This window comes from Hemiscyllium ocellatum, chromosome 1 (assembly GCF_020745735.1).
Source record: "Hemiscyllium ocellatum isolate sHemOce1 chromosome 1, sHemOce1.pat.X.cur, whole genome shotgun sequence".
In the NCBI taxonomy this organism is placed as follows: domain Eukaryota; kingdom Metazoa; phylum Chordata; class Chondrichthyes; order Orectolobiformes; family Hemiscylliidae; genus Hemiscyllium; species Hemiscyllium ocellatum.
Genome location: NC_083401.1, coordinates 62,140,639 through 62,153,900, shown reverse-complemented (window position 1 = coordinate 62,153,900; position 13,262 = coordinate 62,140,639). Strand labels below are relative to the sequence as shown.

The 13,262-nt window shown below is 45.6% G+C and overlaps 1 protein-coding gene across 1 annotated transcript in view; it reads left to right on the top strand.

Annotated features, from left to right (window-relative positions):
* The first annotated feature begins 2,001 nt into the window (after nt 1-2,001).
* tdgf1 (teratocarcinoma-derived growth factor 1) overlaps nt 2,002-13,262 on the top strand; it is a 28,993-nt gene continuing 17,732 nt past the window's right edge. The window contains exons 1-3 of the mRNA XM_060842249.1: nt 2,002-2,024; nt 2,121-2,185; nt 2,300-2,473. Coding sequence (XP_060698232.1) covers nt 2,002-2,024; nt 2,121-2,185; nt 2,300-2,473 — 262 coding nt within the window. The remainder of the gene's footprint in view (nt 2,025-2,120; nt 2,186-2,299; nt 2,474-13,262) is intronic.

Below are 13,262 nucleotides of genomic sequence, written 5' to 3'. Positions count from 1 at the left end.
CACTTTCCTCATTCCTGAAAAAGCACTCATGCCCAAAACGTCGATTCTCCTGCTACTTGGATGCTGCCTGACCTGCTGCACTTTTCCAGCAACACATTTTCAGCTCTGATCTCCAGCATCTGCAGTCCTTATTTCCTCTCCATAGGCCTACTGAATTTCTCCAGCAATTTCTGTTTTTGTTTGCATGCTTTTTTTAAATTGCTTACTGTTTCTCCATGTTGACCTTTATCAAATCATGTACAAGGATACCCAGTATCCCCTTCACTCAGAATCATTACAGAATTCCTACAATATGGAAGGAGGCCATTCAGCCTATACCAATCCTCCAAAGAGCATCCCACCCAGACCCTCCCCCCTACCAGATACATGGCAATTACACATTAGATTACTTACAGTGTGGAAACAAGCCCTTCAGTCCAACAAGTCCACACTGACCTACCAAAGCGCAACCCACCCAGACCCATTCCCATTCCTCTACACCTAACTCTACGGGCAATTTAGCACGGCCAATTTACCTAACCTGCACATTTTTGGACTGTGGGAGGAAACCAGAGCACCCAGAGGAAACCCACACAGACACAGGAAGAATGTGTAAACTCCACATAGTCAGTCGCCTGAGGCGGGAATTGAACCCGGGTCTCTGGCGCTGTAACTACTGTGCCACCATGTAACCATGTAACCCTTCATTTCCCATATCTAGCCAACTAGCCTGCACATCTCTAGACACTATGGGCAGTTTAGCATTGCCAATGCATCTAACCTGTACATCATTGGACTGTGAGAGGAAACTGGAGCAAAGCACACAAACACAAAGAGAATGTGCAAACTCCATACAGTCACCTGAGGGTGGAATCGAACCCAGGTCCCTGAGCAGTAGTGCTAACCACTGAGCCATCATGTCACTCTTAATGTGAATATTTCTCAGTCTCTCATCTATTAAAATATGTTCAGCTTTTCAATTTTTCCTACTAAGGTGAATAACTTCATATTCCAGACAGTACATTCTACCTAATATATTCTTGCCCACTCACCTAAACTGACAGAAAAATTAGAATGAAACATGTCATACTAGATACTTAATAAACCTAATATGGCTGAGAGTTGAAATGGCATTCACCTCATGCACTTAGATAAACTAACAAGAGAGATAGTATTCAATGGAATGCAAACCTCCTGCCAGAACACATTCTCTCCCCAACTGTGTTGAGTGAGGGAAAGATAATCACTGGGAAGAGTTAATGATTTATACCTCTAACATTGATATCACTAGGAAACAGTAACAGTATGTTTTTTGCCATACTTCGCTCACTAAGAAACCCCATTGTATTCACTATCATTATTTGGTGTTTTAATGTGAAGAAATTAAAGTGTCCCCAGAGATATATTAGGACTGACGGAAATTAGAATTGATTTGTAATCCAAAATTAATTTTGTCATGTGGAGTTGGTTAGTTCAGTTGCCCAGAGTGATAGGTCCAATCCCTGTAGTAGGAGCTGGAGAGTTCATACAGGGGCTGTTTCTTTACACTTAATGTAGAGTGGTCCCCTAAGAAATCTCATTTGATCCTAAATATTAACTTTGTTTCTTTCTCGACACAGATTCTGCTGAGTTTCTTCTGCACTTTCAGGTCTGCAGTATCCGTAGTACTCTGCTTGTATATTACGGTTACAGTTTAGATTTGTTCGGAACATTGAAATTAAAAAAGGAAGTGAAATGTATACGTGGTGAAAAGTCTCAAATCAAATGTTGGGAATCCTGCTCTGAACGAGGAGGCGGGCATTGAGGACAGTATTGGTTTATTGGAAGCGGCGAGCGGCAGGAGGTGAGAACTCCCCAAGTGTTAATTGCCCAGCGTTTGGTTCCAGTTGAAGAATGATCAGAAGGAGCCGAGTTAGGAAATCATCAGCTCCCCCCGACTCCTCTGTGAACCTGAGCTGGCGACATTGAAGGGTTTTATTTTTAGTTCCAAAAAGTAGGGAAGAATTAGAATATCTAGGAATAATGCCTTTTGGGAAGACTCCACGGTAAATTTGCTGAAAGTATTTGGACGGGATGCGATCTGCAAAGTTGCGGGATGGAAATTTTAGGAATTAATTTGCTTTTTCTGTTTTTTTTATTAGTGTATGTAGATTCAGATTCCTCACTGCCGTGCTGTTCACTTTGCAGGCGGGAAGGACTGCAGGTGGTGAGTAGCGAAAATGATATTCCGTGGCTCGAACTCTGGTTAAAACAGTTAGCAAGGATTACTATTTTATTGTTGCTGACGTTCAGGAACAACCTTTGGATGTTGTTTGGTCAGTTTCAGGCTGTGAAGGTCAAAATTGTGAAGATGCCTCAGAGTCGGTGGCTCGGAAAGCTGTGGAGAAGAGCCATGGATTCGCCTTCAAGCATTTCAATCAATTCACCAAACAGGCAGCAGACCGGAAGGCGCGGCGTGGGGAAGCGATGATCCCTTTCGTTGGACTCACCGATAGTGAGTAAGAGCCATTGCACACACCAAGCCATTCTGAATTTCTCAACTGTGCATAGATATGGCATATTGAAGTTGTTAGCTCCTCACACTTCCTATTATCTGCATTAGAATGGTTTATAATGAACGCAATAAGATGAACCATTGGAGGCAATGCTGCAATACAGAGACTAAAATTGTAAACTTGACCCGAGTTTGGGTTCAGTCTCTCTCTCTCTCCCGCAATGAATTCAATCTTCAATAATCTCTCTTTAGTTTTTTAATCCTTATCCAAACAAATCAGTCTTTACTGAGTACACACACGGCCCTCATTGAGTTTTATTGCTATCTGAACAGCGGCAACCCGCTGTGAGGGAAGTTCAGGAGAAACCATCGATTCTGAATCATAACAGGCAGTTACTTCCATTTCCATCACGTTCTGGTTTGTTCTGGTTTATTTTATTTAAATCGCTAAGTTCGCGAACAGGATAAAAATATATAAATTTACATTCAGTCTGTGAGAAGAATGAAGATTGTGTGTGATTTTGACTTTCAAGCTCAGGGAGCAGAGGGATGTTGAAACTAATCATGACCAGAACCAATAGACGGAGAATTAGACCATTCGGCCTATCGAGTATGCTCTGCAATGTGATCTTATAATCCTGACAGTACGGAAAGAAGCCATTAGGCCCATCGAGTCCATACCGATCCTCTGAAGAGCACCTCCATCCGTACCCACACCCGCCCGGACATCGACCTTGTCCGGTAACCCTATATATCCAATGCCTAACCCACCTGGCCTGTACATCCTTGGAAACTATAGGGCAATATTTCAATCAAATCCTCCCCTTATCCTTCTAAACTCCATCGAGTACAGACCCAGAGATCTCAGATGCTCTTCGTACAACAAGTCTTTCATCCCTGGGATCATTCCTGTAGAATCTCCCCCAAGGCCAGCACACTGTTCCTTATAAAAGGACTCAAAATTACTCACAATATTCCAAATGGGGTCTGATCAGACACTTATACAGCCTCAGCAGTACAATTTTATAAAATAAAATCCCACAGTTGGAAACAGGCTATTTGACCCAACAAGTCGACACCAATCATAGAACACACAACAATACAGCACAGAACAGGCCCTTCGGCCCACGATGTTGTGCCGAACACTTATCCTAGATTAATCCTCCAAAGAACATCCCACCCACACCCATCCTCCTACTCTATCCCTGTAACCCTGCATTTTCCGAGGCTAACACACCTAACCTATGCATCCTTGAATACTATGGGTGATTTACCATGGCCAATTATACACCTAACCTGCATGTCTTTGCACTGTGGGAGGAAACCAGTGTGCCCAGTGGAAACCCACGCAGACACAGGGGGTGAATGTGCAAACTCCACACAGAGTCACCCGAGGCTGGAACCTGTTCAGGTCCCTGGCATTGTGAGGCAGCAGTGCTAACCACTGAGCCACCGTGCCATGTCAATCCCTGTTCTTTTATTCTAGCTCTCTTGAAATGAATGCCACCATCACATTTGCTTTCCTAACTGCCAACTATACCTGCATTTTAACCTAAGAGAATCCTAAAGAGAGTAGGCAAAGAAGTGGCAGATAAAATATAATGTGGGAAAGTATGAGATAATGCACTGTGGCAGGAAGAGTGGAGGCCAGGAAAGGCTTCAGAAATCCTAGTTTAGATTAGATTCCCTACAGTGTGGAAACAGGCCCTTCAACCTAACAAGTCCACATTGACCCTTCAAAGAGCAATCCACCCAGACCATTCCCCTACATTTTACCCCTGCACCTAACACTATGAGCAATTTAGCATGGCCAATTCACCTGACCTGCACATCTTTGGACTGTGGGAGGAAACCGGAGCACCTGGAGGAAACCCACGCAGATACGGGGAGAATGCACAGACTCCACACAGACAGTCACCCGAGGCTGGAATCAAACCTGCGACCCTGGTGCTGTGAGGCAGCAGTGCTAACCACCAAGCCACCCCAACTCCGGGACCTCAGGGAAGATTTCGAGTTCCCCTGCCTTGTCCTTTTTGTCTTTTGTCAATTACAGATTTCTGCATCCCTTTCAATTGGGCGCTTAATTCTATTACATACTGCCGAATTTTTTCTTTCAGTGGACCCACATTGGCGCCACCTGTGATTATTGTCTCTGCTAATTGCATTGCTTGCGCGGTCATTAATTCATATGGTGTTAGCCCGGTTTGTGATTCGTGGTGGCTCTTAATTTCATTCGTACGGCTGGCAGCACTTCAGCCCCTGTTCTGCCTGAGGTTTGCGTAGCCTTAGCTAAAGTATTTTTGAGCATTCTATTTATTCTCTCTCTACCATCCCTGAGCTCTGGGGGTGATAGGGGATGTGAAATTTTTATCTAATGCCGAGTAATTGGCAGACAGTCTTTATGACTTTGCCTGTAAAATGCGTCCCTTGGTCGTAGCCGATCTGCAGTTCCCATTTCTCTCTCTCTCCATGCACAGTGTCCTCCAGTTGCTGCTGAATTTGGTTAGCGTGTTTTGCTAATTCAGTGGTGGCTATTGCAGCCTCGTCAATGATTTCTTGTTCTAAGGCTTTCTAAGCTGCTCGGTCTGCTACCTGATTTCCTTTGAACTTTAGCTAACTTTTGGCTCTCTTTTGTTGGCTCCCTTTGATGGGCTTTTCTTTTCATTACTGCAGCCTCTCTTGGCTGTTCACTGGCACGCAATAGTGTCTGAATTCTTAATTGGTGTTTAATTGGGGATCCCCTGCAGTGGTGAACCCTCCTCTGCCCCATGCCACCATGTAGTCATGGACTACACTGAAGGCATATTGACTGTCTGTATATATATTCACCGTTTTTCCTTTTACTAGTTCCAGTGCTTTGGTGAGTGCTACCAGTTCTACTACCTGTGCAGACTGACTTCCATCAATCCTTCCAGATAAGTTTCTAACTTATCATTTACCACAGCCTGTCCTGTTTGGGGCGACCCTGCTACATATTTTTGTGACCTGTCCACAAAGATAGTCTCCTTGGCTGAGTCTAGGGCAGTAACTTTTACTCGCCCCCTATTCTCATTCCCATCTATATCCTCACAGCTGTGCGGTTCCCCTGTGTCTAGAATTCCCTCAGCTGGGTTTTCTCCTGTATCCCTGACGATTACCACGGACCGACTTGGGGGTAAAAGAACTGCCTCCCACTTTGCCCTTCTCATATTGGAGATGGCTCTCACTTTCCCTGTGTTTAGCATCTCTACTAGGGTGTGTTTAATGTGGAGGATAACATTCTCTGTCATTACTATGGGCTTGCTAACCCTAATGGCCCAAGCAGCACAGTCTAACGCTGCTATGCACCTGGCCAACCCGTTGACTACTGGCCCTTCTGTAGTTGAGTAGTACCCTACGGACCTTCTCCTGCTACCGGGGTCTTGGGTGACCACTGTGGAGTAAAACCCTCCCTCATTATTACAGCGGATGTGAAAATCCTTGCTGGGATCTGTCGGCCTTACCTGATATGAGTCGAGTTTTAAGTTGACTGTATGCCTCCCCCTGTTCTGGCCCCCAGGTTACAGATTCCAAGGAGAGCTTGCCTCCTTTAGTTAATCTCTTGATTGGTTCAGCCAATTTTGCAAACTCGGGAATAGAGCTCCGACTGTAGTTGAATAGCCCCATGGCCTTTCTGACCCCCCTGACAGTGGCAGCTCATGCCATCTGTTGGATTGCCGCCTTATGGTCGTTGGGCATTTCTTTGAGTCCCTGGGATATAAGGTGTCCCTGGTACAAGACCTGTGTTTTGCCAATCTGTGCCTTTGTGGGGCTAACTTTTAATCTTGTAGTTGCCAATTCCTGTAATACTAGACGTAAAACTTCCTGGTGTCCTGACCCAGACTCTGACAGTTAGGATAAAAAATGAGGTCTGCAGATGCTGGAGATCACAGTTGAAAATGTGTTGCTGGTTAAAGCACAGCAGGTTAGGCAGCATCCAAGGAATAGGAAATTCGACGTTTCGGGCATAAGCCCTTCATCAGCCATTCCTGATGAAGGGCTTATGCCCGAAACGTCGAATTTCCTATTCCTTGGATGCTGCCTAACCTGCTGTTCTGACAGTTAGGATGTCATCTACATATAGGAGGGCAGTGCTACCCTTTGATAAATCTATTCTCTTCAGAATGTCGCTCATCCCCCTGCGAAAAATAGTGGGGCTGTTGTGGATCCCTGTGGCAGGCGAGTCGACATGCACTGCCTGTCCCTTATTATAAAAGTGAATTTATTCTGGGACTCGGGGTGTAATAGGATAGACCAGAACCCATTGGCTATGTCTAAAACAGTAAAGGTCTTGTGTTTGGGAGAGCCAAGCCATTTAAAATGTGGAGGGGTCTGCTACAAATGGGTTCGATTTGGGGGTGACATTATAGAACATAGAATATGGAAAAGTACAGCACAGAACAGGCCTTTTGGCCCATGATGTTGTGCCAAGCATTAATCCTAATGAAAAATAAAATGACAACCTCTGCACCCCTCAATTCACTGCTAACCATGTGTATGTCCAGCAGTCGCTTACATGTCCCCAATGACTCTGCTTCCACCACCACCGCTGGCAATGCATTCCATGCATTCACAACTCTCTGTTTAAAGAACCTTCCTCTGATGTCCCCTCTATACCTTCCTCCTAATATCTTAAAACTATGACCCCCTCATGCCAGTCAATCCTGCTACCCCAGTAAAGTGAATCATTTTATTTGTGTGGGGTGAGGGTAAGTTTGTGATAGATACAGCCATTCCTGTGTCTACTCGAGTTTCACATTTCCTCCCTCCTATTACTGCGGGTACGTAAATTCGCCTCTCTCCCTTACCCTCACGAGTGTGGACAGCTGGTTGTCAGCTCTGCTGACCTCAGGACTCCCGTGGTGTTCCGGATGGTGTTTGGGGGTGCTTTAATGTGTCCTATTCTGTTGCAGTAGCTGCAGTATTTTACGTTGTTCCCTGCTCGTGGGACCCTACATTCTTTCCAGCAAAGCCTTCCTGCCGGCCACAGTTGTGGCAGGATAGCTTTATTCTACTCTCCCCTCCATTCCGGTCGGCTGCTTTGTCAGGTCTTGCCTTATTGCAGGAGTGTCTGCTTCATGCACCCAGATAGCTCACTCAACGAGATCATCATAATCCTGGGGCATTATTACTCCCATTTTCAGGATGGCTTAGTGGGCACTAGTGAGCCCATCCCTAAAAGCTTGGATAAATGCCTGGTCCCCCTGATCTGGGTTCGCTCGCCCTGAGCATTCCTGATAGACCCTAAATAATCGTTCACCATACTCAAAGACTCCTTCCCCTTTAATTTGCTTAGTGGTCATGATCTTGCTCCAGTTCATGGGAGCATTTCCCAGCACCCTCCGGATTTCTTCGTTAAAGTCAGTGAAGGGGGCCTGCTGGGCATCGATCTCAGTTGTAAGGGCAATGGCATGTGTCCACCACCCTCCCATCAAGTCTCGGGCTGCTGTGGGATTGGGTCAGCAGCTACCTGCCACCACTTGTCTGCTGGGCAAGCTGCCCAGACCAGCTGGTGTATGTCTCTCAGGTGTAGTTGGTGCCCTACCTATACACTGTCCAGCTTTCCCAGAACCTGGTGTTTGTGCTCCAGGGTTGTAATTTGCCCAGAGATGCCATAATTTGCTGCCTCTCCCCTGGGGCGAAGGGTTTATAATTTGCTTTGGATGGTAAGTCTGTTCCTCCTCTAGTAATTGGCGCTAAGTTATACTTGTGCATGGCTCGTCCAACAGAGGGAGCAGTTGGTCCCTGCTGGATGGTCTCGTAAGGAGGAAGCGAATTCATGTCTGAATTTTTGTGCACCCTTCTTGGATCCTGCTCCAACTCTTGTATTCTGTCCTCCAGCTCTTTAACTTGTTCCTGGCCCTTTCTCCACCTACTCGTGGAGGCACTTACTTGTTCAATTGGGCCTGCTAATTGATGCAGTAACATTACTCCTATCTGTTTGGTTTTATTCCGTTTGTTTACCTATCCACTCTCTCTGTTATGCTACTGTCTGGGATGAATCCCAACCAATTTTCTTCTTTTTTCTGTCAGCCCTTGTCTGTCTCCCTTGTATTTCTCAATAAGGGAACCTGCAGAGTCCCCCCTTAAAACTTTGATCTGCCATTTAGCAGATTGTGTACCCCCGGATACCACCAACAGTAAAGTGTTCCTAACCAATGGGGACATCTCTACCTCTGGCCAATAATACTGTCCCAGCATCATCCGTACGGGGATAGCAACCTCCTAGTAAGGTGTACCCTCTAGCGGTGGGACCTCTTTACCCTCCCAGCCACCACTACTAGTCGGTACCTACCGGTCAGCTGGGAACGCTGGCTCAATAGGATGTGCTCTCTATCGGTGGGACTCCTCCACCTGCCCGGCCACCTCTACTGACCCAACCCCTCCCGTTAGGCCCAGAAACCTATCTCTAGCCCAGTGTGCTCGCTATCGGCAGGACTCTTTGCTCTCCCAGCCACTGCCACTATTCAAGCTCTGATTTTCTACTATGGACTAACAGGGTAACACTGTTATTCAGTGTCCACACTTTACCACTTGGTAACATGCGCTCCATTGAGGTTTGGCTCTTGGTCAGAGTGATCAGTTCCTCTTCCTCACCACACTGGAAATTACAAGTACAAATGGCACCTGACTTTTAACTAAAACTCTAACTGGACCGTGTGTTGTTCGCCCCTACAAAGTCCAATGTTACCTGACTTTGCCACTTGTGCTTCACAACTCCTCGTGCCCTTGGCGCCTCAATTCCTCCTTCAAATCCCAATCTTCACATGGGGGGGCTACCCCTCTTAACAGATGAAGGGCTCTGGCCCGAAACGTTGAATTTCCTGTTCATAGAACATAGAACATAGAAGGATACAGCGCAGTACAGGCCCTTCGGCCCTCGATGTTGCGCCGACCGAATCCTACCTAACCTATACTAGCCCAATAACTTCCAAATGCCTATCCAATGCCCGCTTAAATGACCATAAAGAAGGAGAGTTCACCACTGATACGGGCAGGGCATTCCATGAACTCACAACCCGCTGTGTGAAGAATCTACCCCTAACATCTGTCCTATACCTACCACCCCTTAATTTAAAGCTATGTCCCCTAGTAACACCTGACTCCATTAGCGGTAAAAGGTTCTTAGTATCTACCCTATCTAAACCTAATCATCTTATACACTTCTATCAGATCTCCCCTAAACCTTCTCTTCTCCAATGAGAACAGCCCCAAGTGCCTCAGCCTTTCCTCATAAGATTTTCCTACCATTCCAGGCAACATCCTGGTAAACCTCCTCTGCACTCGTTCTAAAGCTTCCACATCCTTCCTATAGTATGGCGACCAAAACTGCACACAATACTCCAGATGAGGCCTCACCAGAGTCTCATACAACTGCAACGTGACCTCAGGACTCCAGAACTCAATTCCTCTGCCAATAAAGCCCAGTACACCATATGCCTTCCTCACAGCACTATTTACCTGGGTGGCAACTTTCAGAGATCTGTGTACATGGACACCAAGATCCCTCTGCTCATCCACACTACCAAGTAGCCTACCATTAGCCCAGTAATCCATCATCTTGTTATTCCTACCAAAGTGAACGACTTCGCACTTAGCTACATTGAATTCCATTTGCCACATTTCCGCCCAGCTCTGCAACTTATCTATATCCCGCTGTAACCTACCACTTCCTTCCTCACTATCCACAACTCCACCGACTTTTGTGTCATCCGCAAACTTGCTTACCCAGCTTTCAAGTCCTTCCTCTAGATCATTTATAAAGATAACAAAAAGCAATGGTCCCAAAACAGATCCTTGTGGTACACCGCTAGTAACTGCGCTCCAAGATGAACATAATCCATCAACTACTACCCTCTGTCTCCTTCCAGCCAGCCAATTCCTAATCCAAACCTCTAATGTATCCTCAATGCCATACCTCCGAAGTTTTAGCATTAGCCTACCATGGGGAACCTTATCGAACGCCTTACTAAAATCCATATACACAACATCTACTGCTTTACCCTCGTCCACTTCCTTAGTCACCTTCTCAAAGAACTCAATAAGGTTTGTGAGGCACGACCTGCCCTTCACAAAACCATGCTGGCTATCCCTGATCACGTTATTCCTACCCAGATGTTCATAAATCTTATCCCTTACCATTCTCTCTAAGACTTTGCCCACCACTGAAGTCAGACTCACTGGCCTATAGTTACTAGGGCTATCCCTACTCCCTTTCTTGAACAATGGGACCACATTCGCTATCCTCCAGTCCTCTGGTACTATTCCCGTTGACAATGACAACATAAAAATCCAGGCCAATGGCTCTGCTATCTCCTCCCTAGCTTCCCATAGGATCCTGGGGTAAATGCCATCAGGCCCAGGAGACTTATCTATATTCATCCTTTCCAATATTCCCAAAACCTCTTCCCTGCATATTTCCAGGGCATCCATTCTAATTATTTGTGAATCCATATTCACATCAGCAACAGTGTCCTGTTCCTGAGTGAAAACTGATGAAAAGTACTGATTTAATGTCTCTCCAATCTCCTCCGCCTCCACACACAACTTCCCACTACTATCCTTGACTGGACCGATACCTACCCTAGTCATCCTTTTATTCTTGACATACCTATAGAAAGCCTTTGGGTTTTCCCTAATCCTACCAGCTAAAGACTTTTCATGTCCCCTTCTCGCTTCTCTTAGCTCCCTCTTTAGCTCCTTCCTGGCTACCTTATAACTCTCAATCGCCCCTACTGAACCTTCACGCCTCATCTTTACATATGCCGCCTTCTTCCCTTTCACAAGGGACTCCAATTCCTTACTAAACCACGGCTGCCTCACAAGGCCCTTTACACCATGCCTGACTGGTACATACCTATCGAGGACACGCAGTAGCTGCTCCTTGAACAATCCCCACATCTCATTAGTGTTCTTCTCTTGAAGCCTGTTTTTCCAATCCACACATCCTAAGTCATGCCTCACTGCATCATAATTTCCCTGCCCCCAGCTATAGCTCTTGCCCTGCGGCGCACGATTATCCCTCTCCATCACTAAAGTAAAAGTCACCGAGTTGTGGTCACTGTCCCCGAAGTGCTCACCTACCTCCAAGTCTAACACCCGGCCTTGGATGCTGCCTAACCTGCTGTGCTTTAACCAGCAACACATTTTCAGCTACCCCTCTTAACAACCAGTTTATGGCAGGGTTTTTGAGACAGGCACGACCTTGTTTTCTGGTTGTTTCATCACAAGCGGCAGGTCCTTACAACAGTTGACGCAGTTCATACTTATTCTCCACAGGCATGCACTTACATTTTTTAAACACAGTACTATAGCAAGTTAGACATTACAATTGGTATACCTTTTAAACTGGCCCGGTCTGACTCTTCCCATTTGCAGGTACAAATTGATTCTTACCCCAGCTCCCTGATCGTGGCCTTCGACCAGGGCACCAGTGAAAGGAGCTCTGCTCACAGCACCAGTTGTTTGTTATGGGAAAAATCACCACCAACAGCACAGTGGTCAGCTGCGAGTCCTCTCTCAACCTGGAGCACATGTCAAGATATTTTTATATGTTTGTAATATAATAGGTTAGTGATGAGGTTATTGTCTCTGTAATATAGTTTGTTTATTGTAAACATTGCAGAATCATTGATAGCTTTGGTGCAGTCATTGTCAGTTCCAGCACAGCCTTTGTTAACTTCAGTGTGGTCATTGTCAGTTTCAGTGCAGACATTGTCAATTTCAGCATCTGAGCAGAAGGCCATTAGTGTGACAATGGGAGTTAATGACTCTTTCTGTGAAGGACCGTTACTGCAGCCCTGGCTATTAGCACTTTGTATTGAGTCTGCATCACGCTATTAACATTTCTATCAAAGTTGTTGGCTGGACCCAGACACTTCAGCGGGCAGTATATGCTACTTATGTGTATTCTCTCCCCCACCTGCCTTAAGCTAATCAACTAGGTTGTGAGTGCATTGTGCTGGCATTCTGGTGGCTCCAGGCAGCGTCTGCGTTTGCTCTCAATTCCCACTTCGAGACTTGCCCCAACAACTTTCCTTCACACACACTGCTGCTGAACTGAATCAAAAACTCTAATCTAAATGAAGTCTAGCAACACAGCTAGCTGGCTATTCCCCTTGGATTATACCATTTCTTAAGACCTTAGGCTCAAGTCATAATCTGTTAGGGATAAACAAAAAGGGCCCGAATGTACTTTTCAAATCTAGTCGAGTGGGAGCCTGGCCAATTACCCCCTCTCTGCAAAAAGAACGCAAAGGCATGTAACCTTGTTAAAAGAAACATCATTGTGACACCTCTTCCCCCCCCGCCCCCCCTTAAAAAAAATAACATCAATATCCAAAGATGTCTTCATTTTTCAAAACCCCAAAAAATAGTGGTTAATACCCTAAAACACACACACACATTCACTGACTATAAACATACAAACATGCATAACTATATTCGGATTTAGTCTGTGGTACTCCCACCACTGAACGCCTTCATCTCTCATTTGAATCTTGATAATGCATCGACAATCATGTTTTCTTGACCTGCCACCTGCACAATTTTCAAATTAAATGGCTGTAACAACAGGCTCCATCTAAACAGTCTGGCATTTTTGTCCTTCAATTTCTCCATAGGTTTCAATGGGTTATGATCAGTATATACGATTGTTTCACATGCGTTGCTGGTAATATAAACACTGAAATGTTGTAGTGCCAACACCAAGCTCAAAGTCCCCCTCTCCACTATTGAATATTGTCTGCTGATGAACTTTCAACTTCGTTCA